At 39.4% G+C, this 18,077-nt stretch overlaps 1 protein-coding gene across 3 annotated transcripts in view; it reads right to left on the bottom strand.

The window, feature by feature from the left end:
- Positions 1–13,524, bottom strand: part of PKD1L2 (polycystin 1 like 2) — a 34,262-nt gene extending 20,738 nt beyond the window's left edge. For 2 of the 3 annotated variants that reach the window (XM_017740976.1, XM_017740975.1), the window contains exons 1-11: positions 13,184–13,524; positions 10,172–12,779; positions 9,469–9,633; positions 6,669–6,854; positions 5,783–5,893; positions 5,212–5,359; positions 4,405–4,634; positions 3,359–3,763; positions 2,159–2,257; positions 1,389–1,438; positions 193–298 (exon numbers count right to left, since the gene is read on the bottom strand). In XM_017740976.1, the coding sequence (XP_017596465.1) occupies positions 193–298; positions 1,389–1,438; positions 2,159–2,257; positions 3,359–3,763; positions 4,405–4,634; positions 5,212–5,359; positions 5,783–5,893; positions 6,669–6,854; positions 9,469–9,633; positions 10,172–10,826 (2,155 nt within the window). In that variant the 5' untranslated portion in view covers positions 10,827–12,779; positions 13,184–13,524. The remainder of the gene's footprint in view (positions 1–192; positions 299–1,388; positions 1,439–2,158; positions 2,258–3,358; positions 3,764–4,404; positions 4,635–5,211; positions 5,360–5,782; positions 5,894–6,668; positions 6,855–9,468; positions 9,634–10,171; positions 12,780–13,183) is intronic. The other variant, XM_017740974.1, reaches the window with a different exon arrangement.
- Between the last annotated feature and the right edge of the window lie 4,553 nt (positions 13,525–18,077).

Genomic DNA, 18,077 nt, shown 5'->3' with positions numbered 1-18,077 from the left:
TATACCATAATTAGTTTGATGCCAAAAACAGGGTTAGGTAGCAGACATTCTTTATGTACAGTGAGTGGCAAACTTTAAAGCCAGAAAATAAAGCATCCTTTAGTCAGATTTTCAACACTTGATCTGACATGACAGTGAATTTGTTGCTCATCAAATACAAGTTGGTGAAAAAAGTTCAGGAAATGTACAAACCACAGGTCCAGAGAAAACTGGAATTATTGTTGTTGTCTGGCCAGCCAAGTGTAACAGTTGTGAAAGGATCCACATGGCGACTCGGTTTAATATATATTTTGTGATCCTAAATAAGAAGTAAATGTATGTAAGAACAGGAGCATGTATTAACACACACATACATTGCTTCTTTATAATGAAAAAGGTCTGAAATTTTAGACCCCAAATCACTGGATGCAAATCTGTAGTTTAAATGATCTTTCCCAGCTCAGAGGTAGTATGGACGTAGAAGCTATGGGAATAGAAGCAGATGGCACAGAAAAATTTTGTGGCAATGTTCTCCCAAATACAGAATTGGTTTAGGAGTGTAGCTCCCATTTTCAAAACTAAGTACTTAGGAAACTAATTCCTGTTAATTCTTCCCATCTGGACCAAGACTTCTTGCCCTCAAACAACCATTTGTCTTCTAGTACATCCCCTTTTTATCTGAATTTGATACATTGCAGCTACAAACAAAGAGAAGAAGGGGTAGCTGAGTTTGTCTTTCTGTGCAACAAACTGTGATAAACTTGGGTTTGGATTAGATTTATGTTCCTCTGATGCAATATACTCCTACAGGCAATTTGTAAACATGATGGCTTCTTGTGAAGCAGTATATCTCCCATAGCAGATGTCTGTCTGCTAGCATTAAAAACTAGGCCTTTGAGATGATAAAATATTCTATCTGGCATTTTTATTATTTAAATTTGGACAGCTTCTAGCCATTGGTGTATCATTAACTTCTTAGTTTGTCATAAACTGGAAAAATTTTCATTGCAAAGTAATTTAAACACTCCAATACAGAAGTAGAAAACACTTGGTAACAATATGAAATATATTAAACTCTTCTTGAAGGATCACCCTTCAGAGAGAGGTTTGCATTAGTCAAGTAGGCGAATTAAAAATTCATCTAAACACATTTTAACTTCCAAAACTGAATTGTTATGAAAAGTTCATCTTCTTTAATCTTTTTTATGAATTATAGATGGAATGCCTGTAAACACATTTGTCTCCAAGACTTTTGGTGTAGATTTTGTGTTAAGCCATATGGTGAACAGAACATCTAGTCCATAATTTACTATGCTACAAATACTTTTTTTCAATGTCTTATACGGCACTTTCACTGGTAAGAAAAATTTCTAAGGAATTTTAAAGAAAGATCCTTAAATAATACTTACATTTTTCTTTTGGGTATTTGTTTTGTAGCTGCCTTCTTTCTTAGCAGAATCTGTTTAATGCAAAAAAGAACAGAATATTTTAGTGCTACCTGTAAAGCTTTCAGACATCCTCAGTGAATATGACTTAAATCCACAGGATTTGACTACTGACAGTGTGAAAGATGGGGCTGTAAGGATCAGACCCTAGAGGTGTGATAAATAGTCCAATTAAATAGGTAAAATGGTAACACCAGGCTTATCACAGACTGTAAAGGAGATGATCCTGATTCTTCAAAATAATGGTATAAATCAGAATATATTCACAGGAGGTGATGGAGTTTCACTGATGTACAAAGGAAAATTGATGGAAAGCACTGGAAAAGTTTCAATACAATTAGTGCTAAGGTTATTTTATTTCTGGTATAATCTGCTCTTGTAAATGTAAGGAGGAGCCATCTAGAAGCCATTACTGACAGCAATTTATGAGACTGCTGTGATGCAAATATTTTCTGGTTTCAAAGCTATGTCCTGAGCCATAAACTTCACTAATTATTTCTAGGACAAACAGCAAATGTGCAATGTATTACATATACAGAGTGATGCTAATTTATGACTACTTCAAAGTCAGAGAATCTGCCTTCATCAGGAACAAGCCTCCACAAAAGTTTTCAACACTGTTGCTGGAAGGAAAGTGATTACTAGATGCAAACCATAAACACTCTGTGAAATGCTCTGATTGCAAAAAGACACTTGTGTGGTCAAAACCAGCATTGTCAGATTAATGCAATTACCTTTTCTATGGGAACTATTTGCCAACACAGTGATGAATCCAAGATCCAGACTCATGTTTGAGAAGGCATTCATGGCCACCACTTTCACTAGAAAATTACCTAGAGAAGGCAAAGGGTCAGTTAAAAGTAGCAGTGGGGCCAGTCCAACAGATTTGAGGTATAATGTCCAATTTGTAAAGAAAATTCCATTCTTTTCTGTTAAGAGTTTTCAGGGGGGTTTATGATGGGTGTCCACTGCTGAAAGGCTTGTCCAGGAATATTTTTTCCCTTTATCTCAACTTTTTAATAACTCAGCTGCCCTTTTCCTAGCCCTTGTCATGCTACTCTTTGTCAGCTGACTATGATACTATCACACAGGAAACTAGAGGTGTACAAACACTGGAGGCCAAATGAGTTTAGGCATCTTGAGCGAGCAGCTATTTTGTTTGGAAATTTCTGCCTATGGATGTTCGAATGGGTACAGGGAGAACAAATAAAACTTTAATATTGCATAATTAAAAAATATGAAATGAAATCATAATTAACTTCTACTCTTCACACTTTGGCATGGGATTGGAATAGCTCATTAAGGGTGGAAACTTTTTTGTCTTCCGCCACTGTTAATTAACTCTTAAGCACAATCTCCCTAATTCCACATTTTAAAGGTTTTGACTATGTAATAATGGAAAGATAATATTACTAAAAAGTTTATTCATAATTATCTCCAACAAAAGTCATGTGTTGGAAACGGACACACAGAAAATTCCCCTTTTCTTTGTCATCTCTACTGAGAACTCCTCAGATTATGAATTACTTTAGTGTAAAATGCAGAGCAGTCTAAACTTGAAACATTATGAACAAACACGAGGAAAACACTTTGGTATTCAACAAAATGTCCTCATTTGTGCTTCAATCAGATGGTGCTATGAAAAAATAAACCCTATGTCTTTTCACTATGTCTCTTCCATTGCCAGAATGAGGTGAAGCCTTGCTTTCAGTCTGCATATGCAGACCCATTTGTCAGTTCTGTTTTGTAGCTCACTTACAAGTCAATACGCCCGTGCTGTTCATCCTGTTCTGCAGACTAAGTTTGAGCAGTAAGAAAAGCTACCAAATTCTGCTGTACATTACTGTCCCCTAGCCCAGGATGCTGTGACTCTTTATGTGAACTGTACTCATCTGTGATGTCCTGGCAGCACAGGAGGTGTCAGTGTGCTGTACCTTCTGAGGGCACGGGAACGCTGTATGTCCGCAGCTCCCCACGAGGGCCGTCTGCTTTGTGACAGTGGGTTTTGTTGGATCCAGTCACCTCAAACATCAGCTTCTCTGGGGCACCACGGGACACAGAGACATTCACCTCCAAATCCTCCCCCAGCTGCAGAGTGTGGGAAGCTACTGCAGCTTGAATTCCAGATACTGGCTCAATTAAATGAACAGCAATACTCTCGGAGATCTCTGACACCGTCGTGTTCCTGGATGCTCGGATTTCCAGCTGATGTATCCCTGGGCCGAGCAGCTCTTGAGAGGCACTGTTGAGTGTCAGGTTATAAGGGACAATACCTTCCCTTGCACTGGATTCAGTCAGCATCATGTTATCTGCTAACATACTGTAGGTTACCCCATTGCCTGCAAAAACATAGATGAAAATTTCTTACAGCTTCTGCAATAGACCAACCACTTCCAGCTGCTTTGTGCAGCATTCCAGTGCTTATACTGGAGTCACAAGAACCCTGCAGCAATGCAGTCATTTTTAATAAAGTCATTTAAGGTGACTTAATGAAATAATGTGTTTTCCGCTGGGAATGTTTTGAGAATTCAAACATACATTTCTGAATTTTATTTTTTCCAGCATATATGTGGCTTCCAGGAACTTGAAGTGAGAAAGAAATGTACACCAGCAAATGTGTCCAGCTCAGAGTGGAATCCTCTTACCCTAATCAGAGGAGCATTTCCTTGAATTTCTAACTTCAAATACAGAAATATTCTGACTGGCATCACATGGATTTGTGTGACTAAAGTTATGCTCTTGCTGTCAGCTTTGTGAATAGGCAAAAATGGTTTATACTTATGTTTTAGGTGGTGAAATATCTCTGAGAAAGAACCCCTCCAATGGAACTGAGAGAATTCAGTTGCAGGAATACAACAATTAGAGGGAAAGCCTTCACTAAAATGAAGGATTCTTTTGCATAATAAAAGTCCTGCTTCTATCCCATGGATGGCAAAATTTTTGTCCTTCCCTTTAAATCACGCAGAGAAATTATCCTCACCTCCACTGAGCTGAACTTGGATCCACAGCACCTCCCCATACAGCGTACGGCAGTGGGAGCTGTTCCCAGTTTCATACTGGCTGTAGCACCCAGTAATGCTGAGCTGATCCATCTTATCTTGAACAGTCACCTGCCTCTGTGCCATCACGTGCCATTCGCTGGTGGTGCACTCCACAAAAACAGTAAACTCCCCAGGAGAGGAGTACCTGTATGAGATGTTGCTGACCAGTCTAGAATAGAAAGAAAACAACTTCTTGTTGTGGAAGAGCACCCTGGGAAGTCCTTTGCCTTACATGGTAACGCTGGTCACATCCCCAGATTTCATTCATTCAAATGTCATTCCTACCACTAAGACAAAATCTGATTTTTAAATCCAGCAGAAAAATGTTTGATCTTTTAAAGACAGGATTTTTATGCAATTAAAACAAAAGAAAAACTACAGAATTGCCTTGTTATATTTTAATTGTTATCAAAAAACACTCTTTAAACTTAAGGAAATAATATTTGCTTGTTCTTTGGCAATTACTGCCATGTTTTCAGTAATTTTGAGTCTTAAGATCTGGAATAAATACTCTTAGAAATAGGAAACACTAGTATAATAGAAGAAAGATTGTGGTTGGTAGCTTAATATAAAATTTTGTATTGATTTCAAAACAGGTTTTTGCAAAATCCAAGTCTCTTGTATGTATGGTCTATTATTAAGATATCTAGTTTTTAACATCTCATTTGTGAGACTTGGAACATTCAATAAAGTGCAAGCAATGAAATGTACTGTTTGTCTGAAGGGAAATGAAGGCTATATCTTACTTTAGAGGGTAGTAAGGATCAATAGTGTGACCATCTCCAGTGCTAATGGTACAGGAAAGATTCCCAGAGTATGGTGAGAGCAGCCAGTTCAAAGTGACCGTGATATTTTCAAAGACAAAACATGTGTCTGTCATAACCAGCTGCAGACCTGAAAAACAGAATGATAGAATTTAGTGCAAGTGTTGTCTACTTTTCTTACAAAATTCAATTAATTTTCAGGCATTGAGAGCCAGCCTGCTCCAAAACAGAGCTGGTATTGCTGCCAATTTGTGTGCATTAGTGGTGTGACAGGGAGCTGATTCTTTTTCATATCTACTGGTCAAGATTCTTGTTAGAACACAATTTCATTTAAGTGTATTTTATGGGTCTGAACTTCCAGACTTTGTATTCTACCCAAAACCCTCAGTTAGGATAGGGAATCTACGTTTTTGTGCCTATTTTTAGTGGTCACCACTCTTCCAGTTTCTTCCCTGAGGATGGAACAGTGATTTTTAAGATAAATATCAGTGGCCACAGTGTTACAGAAAAGAACAGGACAGAGTTTTGGTGTTGACAGCCCCCTCCCTCTTACCTTCCTTGCAGTGGTATTGAATAGACAAATAGCTTCCCAAAGCTGGACAAGGATCTCCGAAGAAAGTGCCATCTGCAGCCACCTGACAGGCCTGGAGACCGTGACATTGGCCTGGAAAGAAGGAGTGTTTCAGATCAGCTAATGGCTTTTGCCTTTACTGTCACAACAGCTCGGATGAAAGATGACTGAGAAACAAAAAAGGCAGGAGGAGCAGTACCATGTCACTGATTTCTAGAAAAATTTCCATATCCCTTTGACTTTAGTGTGTTGCTTTCTGTGTGGCATTTCTTAGCACCATTTCATTTTATTGGAACAAAGCTGAATTTGAAAAGGTACCAGAAAAAAAGACTTCTGTGTCTTGTTTAATTTTGGCTGGAAGCCCTAAGAATCACGCTGGGGACAGGCCACAGTCAGTGTTTAACCTCCAAGCCCTTGGCTCCAGCAGGGTGGGTGCTCGACACGACAGGCAGCAGCAGGTCCTTCCTGCCCTCATGTCCCTGTGGGTGCCAGCCTTTTCACCCCTCCTGGTTTGGAGTTAGGTTTGTCTGGATGTGTTGCCTTCCATCTCTGTCAAACCTTGTGTATCTGAATTTGTCAAGGAATCAGGGTGTCCACATATTTTCCTCATACAGTGAGGGGAGCCAGGCACACCCTTATCCTTCATTTGCTCCTCCCCACCTCTGAATCTTTGCTCCTTACAAAACCTCTCCTTTCCATCCAGCCTCCTGTAGCAACCCCCTCCCTGTCAGAAGTTCTCTGCTATTCCCTTCATTTTAGGAATAATCCACTTTTCCATTCACTAACTCTACTGCAATACAAGATAAAGCATTTGAGGGACAGGGAACTTCACTCTGTGTTTCCGACAAGCAGTGCTGTAAGATACCACCTGCTACTTCATCTTTGACACTGATCCAGCTGCAGCCTTCATCTCTTTCATCCTGGAGAGAAGTCTCTGACACACAGTAGTGAGGGGTCTTCCGCCCATAGAAGCTCTCTTCAATTTGAATAACTTCTCCTGATCCGCACTGTACAGTGGCATTGTACTTATCACAAGCAATGCTCTGGCCAGATTCTAGTAGGAGAAAAAAAAACCCCATATATTACCTTTTTGAATTTCTGAAAAATCCTGCTACAATTCTACTGCATGTCCCTTTTGTTTTGTTTTTCTTTCTTCTCTTTTCTCCCTTTTAAGCTAAACAATTAACAAAATTCAAGAAAATTACAAAAGAATTAAACGTTTTTATTTTTAAGGAGTCAAAATTAATGATTTGTGGTTTTACTGCCTTAAAACATTGAGGATATTTTCAATAAGAAAAAATATTTTAATTATAAAAATAAATAGTATTTTTGTGGAAAACTCTTAGCATGTTTGACTTGAAATACTGGAAGGTTTAAAGTTACTCCTTACTTCCGAAACAGATTCATGGATTGCATAATATTCAGGTAATTGCTTTGAAGAACAGTTTGCATATTAAGTATGGGAGCTGATCCCATTTCTGCTACAGAGACTCCTTTGTTCCTGTGTGATATTTGACTGACTTCATTCGGCAGGACTGCTCAGATGAGTAAGGTCATAGCTCTAAATGCATACACCTCATTCTTTGATTAATCTGGGACAGTTAATTATCTTTCAGAATTTTTAGTATCATGTAATAATCAGGATTCTTAATACCCTGAAGAGGAGGATGCGAGTAACTGCTCTCATATGAGAATGTTGCAAAAGAATGTTTTTGTTTTGGCTGTCCCAGGTTTAAATACACTGTCCTCCAGTTGCTGTTTGGATCATTCCCCTCAAGTCCCTTGATTAACAGCACCAATGTGTGCACACTGCAATAATTGTGTGCTATTGTTATCTAAAGGGTAAAGCTAAGCCTGGCTGTAACTATAGCAACATGATCAGTTTACAGATTAGAGCTCTCTAAATAAGCTTGAAAAATAACTCGCTGTTAAATTCTAGTATGGAGTGTTATCTCATGCATTTTTTTGTTCTCCATATGAAGATTTCTCACAGTATTTGCTGTCTCAACAACTTTTACATGGAGACATGTACAAAACTTGGTCTGTGTTCCTATGTACAAACCCTGATTCAGTACATATATATTTACTACAATAAACTACTAATCTACGGAACACCAATGGTGGAATTGCCTCGATCTGGTCTTGGTTTCCTGGGTAGTGGAATGATGAATGTAGTGTAGGATCTTGTTGTTCTTTGAATTTAAGGGGCTCTCAGTTAGACCCTATGGTAACAGATGATAGTTTCCTCACAAACAGACAGTTGTCTACCATGATTGTAATGGAAAAATAATTTTAGTCTGCTTTTGCAAGGAAAATAAGCTTAAGGGATTGTGCTGTCTGCCAATTTCCTCTCCCCCAGTTATTTTTAATGTTAGTCATCTTCAGCCGAATTTGATATATAGATATAAACCTCCAACCACCCTAAAATTTCATGAAATGCAGTATCTAGGGAGAAGAGAAAGAGTTACATCAATGCCTCTGTGAGGAGTGGGGATTATAACCCTACATTTACCTATTCTGTGATGTGGGATTCAACTGGCTGGCACACACAGCTGGAGCTCTGGAGCAGCTGCAGGGGAGAGAGCTGAGGGAGTGAAAAGTGGTGGAGGTCCCAGAGGTGGGACGTGCTGGAGATATGGGACTGAACTGGGAGTGCTGAGGAGGAGGGCAGGGAGGGGATGTGGAACAGAAAATCAGGATAGGAAACAAAACTTTATTACCTTTGTTTATTGCAGAACAACTTGTTATTTATGTCAGTAGCAGTAGAGTGCTGGACAGGGCAGTAGCAGTTCTAGGGCTTGTGGAAACCTGTACTTGATTCCAAGCCTTTTTGTATTAGTGAGCCTATAGCCAAGCTATCCTTCCAGGGCTTGTGACACCAGTTCTAGCTGCAGTTTAAAGTACTCTTGTGCAAAGCATGAGGAACACAAATTCCCCTCATGTTGAAAGGGATGATATTGTCATCATTCCTTTCCAGAACTGTTTGTTCCAAGTCACAATTTAAGGGACACAATGTCTGTGGATTTTCTGCCTGAGCACAGGAAGTACAGGTTCCTGTCTGCTTCCTTAACCTGGGGAAAAGCTTGAACTTCACCTGATGGAGGGTCTGAGAAGAAACAAGAAAAACTTGCTCTCTCTTTTGCTCACTCCAAGCTGCAAGGAGGTGGTGCCTCTGGAAGCCTGCCTGTATTTTTGCTTCAGTTACAGATGGAAATTATTCTGGCATACATTAATGAGTGTTTTTGCAGGGCAGCCATACAGGTCCCACCTAGCCCAGGTGCTGTGGTGTTGTGGGAATTTATTCTTGCAGCCATGCTTTAATGGAGCCAGCTTATGTCCACTGAAGGTGTGGACAGCTACACATTAGATTCACACGCAGATCCATTCTTATTTTTTCAGCCCTCTGCTGGAACCCTGGTCCTTAATGTCTGGTTGCTGAGCACCTACATCTCTCAGATGTATTTGTGGGTTCTTCCTTCATTGGATTAGGTCTTACTTCAGCACACTGCAAAAAGAGCACCCGCTGGGGTTGTACAGCTCTTTGCTTGTTCACATTTAGTAAGATTCATTAAGTTATTTCCCAGCTACTTTGAAAGCAACAAGGCAATTTATGCCCCATTGTGATCATGGCACACTCATTTCACTGTTCCAGCTGTTGTGTATCTTACCAAACTCGCAAATGAAGTCGAATTCCTGGCTGCAATTTTCAGTCACACCCCACTGATACTTGGCATTCTTCAGGATGTACCCACATGTGGATGAGAAGGGAGATGGCTGATCCTTGTACCAGTTACTGTAGCTTATATTTGAAGTGTCCAGCCAAATTACTGGCCCTGTGAAAAAAGATATTGTGTCCTGAATGTTTATTTTCCTCAGCAATACAATTAGAGTCAGAGCCTGCAGCACAGGACTGTAGCCCTGCTCCTATTGAAGCAAAGATGGTTTAGTCTGGGTAAGGATCTTCAATTACATTTTATATTTAACCTGATACAATCATGAAACAGACACTGCCACTTCTACCTGCGTTCCCAGCCTAAAGATTTCACCATTTCCCTTGCATCAGACCTTGCAGCATTTCCTAGTGGGACGAATTGGCTTCCACTGGAGACCTAAGCCAGCACATTTGTTTCACTGGGTCAGCAAGCTGGTCTCATTCACCATGTATTCACAGGATCCAAAGGAAAGGGTGATAACATGCAACTAGGAAGTGAAGCAGGCAATTCAAACATCTTAGTTTAAATGTGAAGTTACAGCAACAAAAGACACAGGCTTTTCAGCAGATATCTACAAAGAGACACTGCATTTTCTACAATGTTAAAAAAGCATCATGTGCTGACACAATTTTAAGGACATGATTTTAAATCCACCTACCATCAGTAGTTTCATTCAGCAAGGAGTTTGAGATCAGTCCTATCCACCATTCCTGATCCTCGGCAATATGTTTTTGCAAGAACTCTTGCGTTTCCTCGTTTTGAATAAAGACAAGGTGCCCTCCTCCTCTCTCACACCAGCTCTGGGCACTTGTGAAGGTTTGCTGGAGTCTAACAAACTCGTAGCATGAATGGTTGAAAGCTTGCTGGTACTTCGAACAAGGTATTCCTTCATCAGTTGCTTCCTCCCCAGCCAAGCCCACAGCAAGAGAAATCAGAACTGTGACTCCCCGCCACATTCTCAGCTCAGTGCCCTGCATCGCACTCGTCTTGCTTACCAGGGCACCACTCTTTTTGCTGCCTTCTTCAAAAGCTTGAGATGTCATCCTTGTCATGTCATCAGCATTTCTCCTTCCTCTTTGCATCTTGCCACAACAGCAGCAATAGAGCATGGAACAGAACAGAACTTCTAATATATAATTGTGATTGCGTCTGAGGGGTGTTGCGCTGATGCTAAGCCCATGCACTGGCCCTTTTGGGCTCTCTTGTATAAATGTCACATCCCATGTAAGATCAGTTTGAAGAGAAGACATTAAATCATTGCTTTCCTCATGAGCAGAGAAGATAAAGTTGATATATGTTGCTGTTGGACACATGGAAAAGTGAGATAAAGCTCCTCCATCAAAGGCTTCATTGTGTGAACATTAAAGTTGGAGGTCTTTACAACAGCAAAGAGATACAAAGTGAGAATGAGAGGAGAATGAGAAAAATGAGAAACACAAGGAGTTATGGGATTGGAAAACACACTGCTTCTCTAGATACATTTAATTGGTCTGGATTGCTTTATTTTTAATAATTATTGTTGGAGGTGCTTCTTTTGCATGCGAATGCAATGTCTATAATTATTGTATCATATCCATCCTGCCCACCTGTTTACGCATGTGCAGATTCATCTCAGCTGTTCCAAATAGGTTTCATTTTGAACTGTTGTGTCTGCTTAGAATTCTACACCCCAAGCAAAATGCTCCCATCATCCCTTAAAAGATAAGCTGCTCAACTATTTAGAGCTACAGTATTTATACCTGCTGGGAGGCAGAAGAGAAGACCATAAGTTAAAACAATGATTTAGGAAAGATGAAAATATTGCCTTAATCAGCAGAACTACTTGGGAGCCCTATGTGTACATTCCAAGGGCTGCTGATGGACTTTGGGAAGCAAGCCCAGTAACATTTTGGAGCTGAAATCTCTAAATACATCTCAACTTCCTTATAAAAGATATTCATCAGGTTTACAAAGCCACCAGCTTAGTAGAAGCACAGGACAAATAAGAATTTTAGCTATTGTGATCCTCCTGTCCTTGGCATTAGCTCCATTGAGTTTGATGCCATTATTATTAATTTATAGCTCCATAGCCTGGAACTGAGAGAACATGCACTTATATTTAGACATGGATCAGTGAGCCAGTTACCACAGCACAGAGGAATCAGTGCTGCGTGATGGATTCCTGCCCTGCAGAAATGCCTCCTGCATTGCACTGCTGGGCTGAAGGCAATGCCCATCACTGCAGAGTGCCAGTCCAGCTCCAGCTCCAAGGCTTTCTGCCAAAGTCAAGTACATCCACTGCATCCAGTCAACATGTAAGGGTGAACTTCAATCCCAAGACCTTTCTGGACCTCCAGTCATCTTGCCCAGCTGGAAAAAGCAGGACTGTGATCAGGGTTTTCAAGATAAAGTTAATAGGGAAGTGTTTAATGGGTAGGAAAATTGTGGAGGATGAGATGAAAGGAGAAGAAAATACCCTAGGCTAGATGTCTTCCTTCTCACCACACCTATAAATCAAGACGTCAGCTATGGAACCCTTGGAGCAGATCCCACATGAATTTCTGACTGATTAATGGGGAGAGCTTATGGAGCAGCTGAGATGTGAGTATTCGGACTGGATTTCCCAGCTCTCGAGAAGGCAAATCAATATTCCAATTAGCTAATTGGCCCGGATACCCATTCCCTTCCTGGATGAGACCATGTAACTATGATTATCAGCTGCTTCTGTGACAGTGATGTCACAGGTGATGTCTGCAAATCAGGAGTCCTTTAAGGCCCCATACAAAACTTCACAGGCTTCAGTTTGGGAACGCCCAATCCAACTATTTTATATTCAAGCTGTTACAGCAGTCAGAGCTGAGGGCAGCTGCTCTTCAGTCAGTTGGCCACTGTATATTTGCATGATGCTTTCTCCAGACTCCCTGCTTCTTCTTGGGTCCTGCTGGCTTGCCAGACTTTGCAGCAGCTGGCAGCCAGCCCTCCCACTTTGTCCTTCTAGATATGAGAAACACAGCCTGTTTTTGAAAGCACAGGTGTGATGGAGGAGACTGTACTTAAATGTACAGGTGATACAGACATTTCCAGGAGATTTTGACTCACTTTTGTGATGAATGTATTCTGTAGCATCATCCAGTTCTTTCTCTGCTACTGGAAATCCAACTACATGAACATACTGCTAAAAATGCCAGGGCTGAGGGTGCCACAGGCTCTCCCCTGTGAATCTGCTCCAAAGTGATTGAAATTAATGGAAGTCTTGTCTCTAGCTTTGAAGGATTTTGAAATAGGCTCTGAAAAAGAACAAATAATGTTTGGAAATGTCTACAAATAAAGCCAAGCTCTCCAAGTGAGTCTACTGTTAGCAATTTCTAAAGCAATGTGCATTTTTTTCCTAATCTACGGTTGCTATAAGTTACTCTTCAGCTGCCTGCAGCAGATGGAAAGTAGAAGAAAGACAATTTCCCTCTCTGGCAGTTTGTTGACTTTATATACTTTAGTGCCAGGAAAGCATTCTGTCAGTTTATTCTGTTTACCACAAGAATGAGAAAAGCATTTACATGAAAAGAAAATACCGCTTTTAAAGCATCAAAATTAGCAACTAGGGTCTTCAGGAAGACAGAAACTTCCGAAAACCCTTTCCACTCACAAGAGAGAACTCATTTGATGTTGAGTAAACAACACTCCTTGAACTTACCTTCTTGTGGGAAACATCTCTTTTGCATTCTTCCTCAACAGAAAGACAATTTTTTTAAAAATAGTTTTCTTATGCCAGAAGTCATTGACTTTGGGGTGGTCCTGATCTGTACCCCAGTGCAGATCACAGCTGCATCGTGACAGCCTGAGAACATCCTGTGATTCAAACTGCAGCACTGCAGAATATCTTGACAATCCATAATAGAGACCAGAAAGTGCTAGATCTGAAGAATTAAGGAAGTGAAGAACTGCTAAAGAGAAGGAATAAATCACACCCCTGTTCATTTTGGCTGTTGTTCATTTGCCTTGAGGAAGAGCAAGTAAATTTACTCTCTATAGGAGGATATTACCATCTTTACATTCCTGAATATTACTGAATGTAATACACAGATTTTTATCAGGAATATAAACATCTTTGTGTTCTATTAATTGAATAAACATAAAAATGGAAAACTGATTTCTATTACTTTGACTTTGAGGTAGAAAAAAGATTATTTTCAGGTATCATTAACTTGAGACAAGATTATGAGTAGTCCATTTTACTGTGTCGTGTAAACTACTGCAGAGTGAAGAACATTTTTACCCTGATAGGTAGGAAGTACTGAGTCCTGAACAGACTCTACACCTACACGTACACCTTCCCTCTCTTCAGCTGGATTAAAAATTCCCATTTGCCAATTAGCTTAAGAAGGTGATCACAATCACACTTCCTTCCTTGCTCCTCTCCTGTGCTGCTTGTCCTGATGGTGAGACCAAGTTATTGCTGACTGAAAAGGGCTTGGTCTTGTTGCTTCTACTGACTGATTTTCCATGAGGCAACACACTGAACTTACCAGTGATTCCCGCCAAGTTGCAATTTTGATGTTATCTTGTTTATAAAAATAGGGAAAACATTTCTTATCTGTACAGGGTGCAATAATTAAATTAGGCTATTTATTAGTTCATGCCTGGTGTGATGGGGTCAGGATAAAGATAAGTAGGATTATGTTCAGGAGCTGTTGGGTTGAACATAATTTCTGTTTATAAAATGTGTATGGCTACCTGGGTAAGTCACCTGGAGAAGTCCCTGAGGATCTTCTCAAAGGAGCTGTCCCTTTGGAAGTGTCTGGCATTGCCTTTAGGCTCATGCCTGGCCTTTCCTCACTGCCATACAGTTCATGCCTCAATCCCTGCCTCTTTCCCAGCTAGTTCCCCTGTGTTATTGCCTTTCAGAGCAGAACTTTGGCTGTTAGGAAGAAGGGGATGAGTGTGCCCCATAAGAATGTTTGTTGAGCTGGAGTTATTGATGGCCACATTGAGCCCCAAGTTCAGACAGAAAGGAGCAGAACTATCTCAAGAACCTGATGACCCCTCATGTGCCCTTGTGATCATGTTTGACTAAGTGGCACAATTTAGATCTGCCTATTAAGATATTAATATTGCCTTTATATCTTAATCACAGAACTGTCCAAAGCATTAAAGGTGCCCTCCTTGGGTAAAACATTAACTGATAGATACAAATGGACTGAACTTTGCCCAGCACACATAGACGTAAAATAAATTGCTTGGATCTGAATTTACAGCCATTACAGTGTCATCATCTGGTGTCTCTGCAGTGTCTCCAGATTTCCACAAGTGTAAAACTGGCCAGACTTCTAAGGTGTTTCAGTTTCCACCTCTTGTTTGTTTTATTTAATTTGGTTGCACATTTTTCTTCTGCCTATTATGAGCTATTTCAGAGCTTACAGGCCATGGAAAGAGAGAGAAAAAAGCTCTATTGCAAGCTGTTTTCATTGATAATGTCTCTTATGAGTAGATATCCAACACCTTACAAAAGAGATCATCTTCACAATTCCCATAATGAGAGGGCTGAAGGTCCAGCAGCCTCTGTTCAGGAACACTGTTTTTATGTTAAGCCCTCTACACTCAGGTGCCCTTTACTAAAACCAGAAAGCAGTTCTTTTGAGTTTTTATTTATGTTCCCCCAAAGATGTACTGTAGGCTACCAGGTAGGATAGAGTGCAGCAACATTAACTTCTGTCACTGTACACATTTGTGACCCCATTTCCACACCTTCAGTCATGGAAGTGAATGCCAACCTTCACGCTGTCATTTTGCCCACTTGAAAACACATGACTGAATTGTATAATTTACATATTGAAACATGTAAATAGGGATGTTGAAAGGTGCAGATAAGGTTATAGAAGTCTTACAGTGAGGAAGTTTATGTGGATGCTGTTTATTTGTTTTAATGTCTAATGTTTAAATATTTGGGCATTATTATCACTGAGCAGGCTCAGTCCGACGAATACCAGTGTGGGTAGGCCAGCAGTTCCATGCCTCAGCATTTGAAGAATTTTAGTATTAAGTTACATTATGTATTTATTTTAATGGACAATTCAGTATTTCTTGTGATATGTATTAAAACTATGACAGTAAAAAAGAAAATAATGCTTTTGTTTATCAAAGAAATTGTGAAGTTTTGCAAAAAACTCCCCCTCCCCCAAATTAGAGTCTTATCAAGGAAATTAAAATTCCACAAAAATAGTTATTTTTGTCCAAATAATGAACAAACCTGTATATGATCAAAACTGTTTTGACCCAAATAAAATCTGGTCAGAATAATATAGGGAAACTATTGTTATTTAAATTTGAACAAACTACATTAGTAATTTTTGCAATTATATCTGGACAGTGCAAGAGATGTGTTTCTAAATAGTCTGGTGGCAGTTTTGTGAAATGAGATCATGCCAATAAAAGAGTATTTAAGAAAGATAAGAACTTGTGTTTCTAGCAAGTGAGATAGCAATCAGTGTGATTTCAGCAAGAACAGCTCCTAAGTTCGTATCAGTTTTACTTTGGAGTTCTATTTGGTAGTAATAGATAACTGTTGATAGCTGAAAATTCTTAGCACAGCTTAAAGTTGTATACCTCAAGTCAATCTGACCTTTGTTAATGGGCTTTAATTAGAACTCAAATTCTATAAGCAGAAGATTGAGATTAAAATAAATTAAGTACAAAAGATATAAGGAATTTTATTGGTTTCTCCGTGATATAAAGCAATAACTTGTTTCTTGTTAAGTGAACCAGAAGTACAAAGGTAGGCACATGGCAATGACATTACTGTTGTACTGAAAATGCAGTTAGCCAGCTCTGCTGCCTTGGAAAGTTTTGTTTTGATTAACCACAGCAATCACACCCAAAATGTAACCCCCAGCCTCCGAAGATGTCTTCATGGCCCTTTTAAAGTCTGGGAGAGAAGCTCAGGGCACGAATTAGGGAAGTGAAAGTGAGAAAGGACCCAAAAGGAAACAGCTGGTGGCCTTTGCCACAGTTTTTAGAGCAGAAAGAAATACAGTGAAGCAAATCTGCCCATGGTGGGGATCTGGTGACTTCAAAAAGTTTGTCATGAGGGGTGAATAGAGAGAGGAAACTGTGGAGATAAATGTGAGATTCGGTTGGGGGAAGATTTATATTTGAAGGGTTTTGCAACAAGAAGAAACATTGTGAAATAATAAAATTAGAAAAATCACCTAATCCACATTCTCTACTGCTGATAATTACACATTATAATTGTAAATCAGTGCTTTGATATTTTGCCATTTCAATGTAAAAAGGGGGAAATCACACAGTTGGCAATACAATTAATCTCCACATATTATACTAAACTGCTTATTTGTCATTAGCATGATGAAAACAACAAAAAAAAGTGTTTTGATGCTAACTGAAGTATTTTTTACTGACAAGCACGAAAAATTAATTTCACAAATCTTGTTTATTTAAGTTGTACAACATGTGAGACAAAACTTTCAGTCACAGAAACCTAAAATTAGCTACCAAACACATTTAGGTTGATTTCAGAAGCTGTCGGATATATGCAGCTCTTTGTTCTTCCATTCAGACAATTTATAACAAGGTTTCCAATTATCTCATCTTGGCTGAACCTTAACCTACATGAACACTTGTGGCAGAGGATGCAAAAGAGGTTTGAATTAATCTTTTTATTGCTTGCTTGCTCTATGGAAATCTTAGTATCACTACAGATTAGACAACTCACAGGTCAGATAATTAAAATTGTAGCGTTAAGAGCTACACCCATAAATGGATGAGGATACACTGAACATATTAAACATATTAAAGCAAAGCAGAACATCGTGGAGAGAGGAAAAAGTCCCCATGGTGTAGTGAGAGTAGAGTTGGGCAGCTTTGGTTTTTTGCCAGATCCTTTTCAGTCCCTAACATTGCTGAAAAATCCCTTACTTGGCTTTGTGTATAAAGTGAACCAGCATCTCAATGCACACATGCACACTCTCACCTATATGCAGGTACACACATGCATATATACAGTGTATATGTGTGTTTGTGTGTATGTATCTCCATATATTTGTGGATTTTGATCCCTTTCATCTCCTACAAACTTCTGGTTCAATCCTGCTGTTTATTAGTATTACTAATTCAAACAAAGACCTTATATTTTCTCTTCTAATATGGGTTTTTATTTTGTTATCATCTGTTTCTGTCAGTGCTTTCCAAAAGGAGACCAAGGCACACTGTCCTGATGATCTCCCGGGGTGAAGATCAGCCATCAAACAGACAGTAGGTTTGGAAGAGAGGAACAATGTATAATAAATATGTCAGAAGACTCTGTAGCACAAATTGTGTTTTGAATAAAATAACTGTTATAGTTCTAAGAGATCAGTCAGTCTTAAGAAGCGATGTTAAACATTTTGGGAACAATGGTGATTCAGATGAAGAAATCGGATTTTAGGGTAACCCCATTTGAAATTGCATAATATATAATTGTGCAAAGAATTTCTTTATCCTTCATGGTCCGTGGAGCATATGAATTGCTCTGCAATCACATGCTTTATATTGAAATAATTCTCTTTCCAGAGGATTTTGAAATTAACAACATT

Source organism: Corvus brachyrhynchos, unplaced genomic scaffold, assembly GCF_000691975.1.
Source record: "Corvus brachyrhynchos isolate BGI_N302 unplaced genomic scaffold, ASM69197v1 scaffold26, whole genome shotgun sequence".
NCBI lineage: Eukaryota > Metazoa > Chordata > Aves > Passeriformes > Corvidae > Corvus > Corvus brachyrhynchos.
Note: the sequence above shows the minus strand (reverse complement) of the source record. Positions and strands in the feature narration are given on the sequence as shown.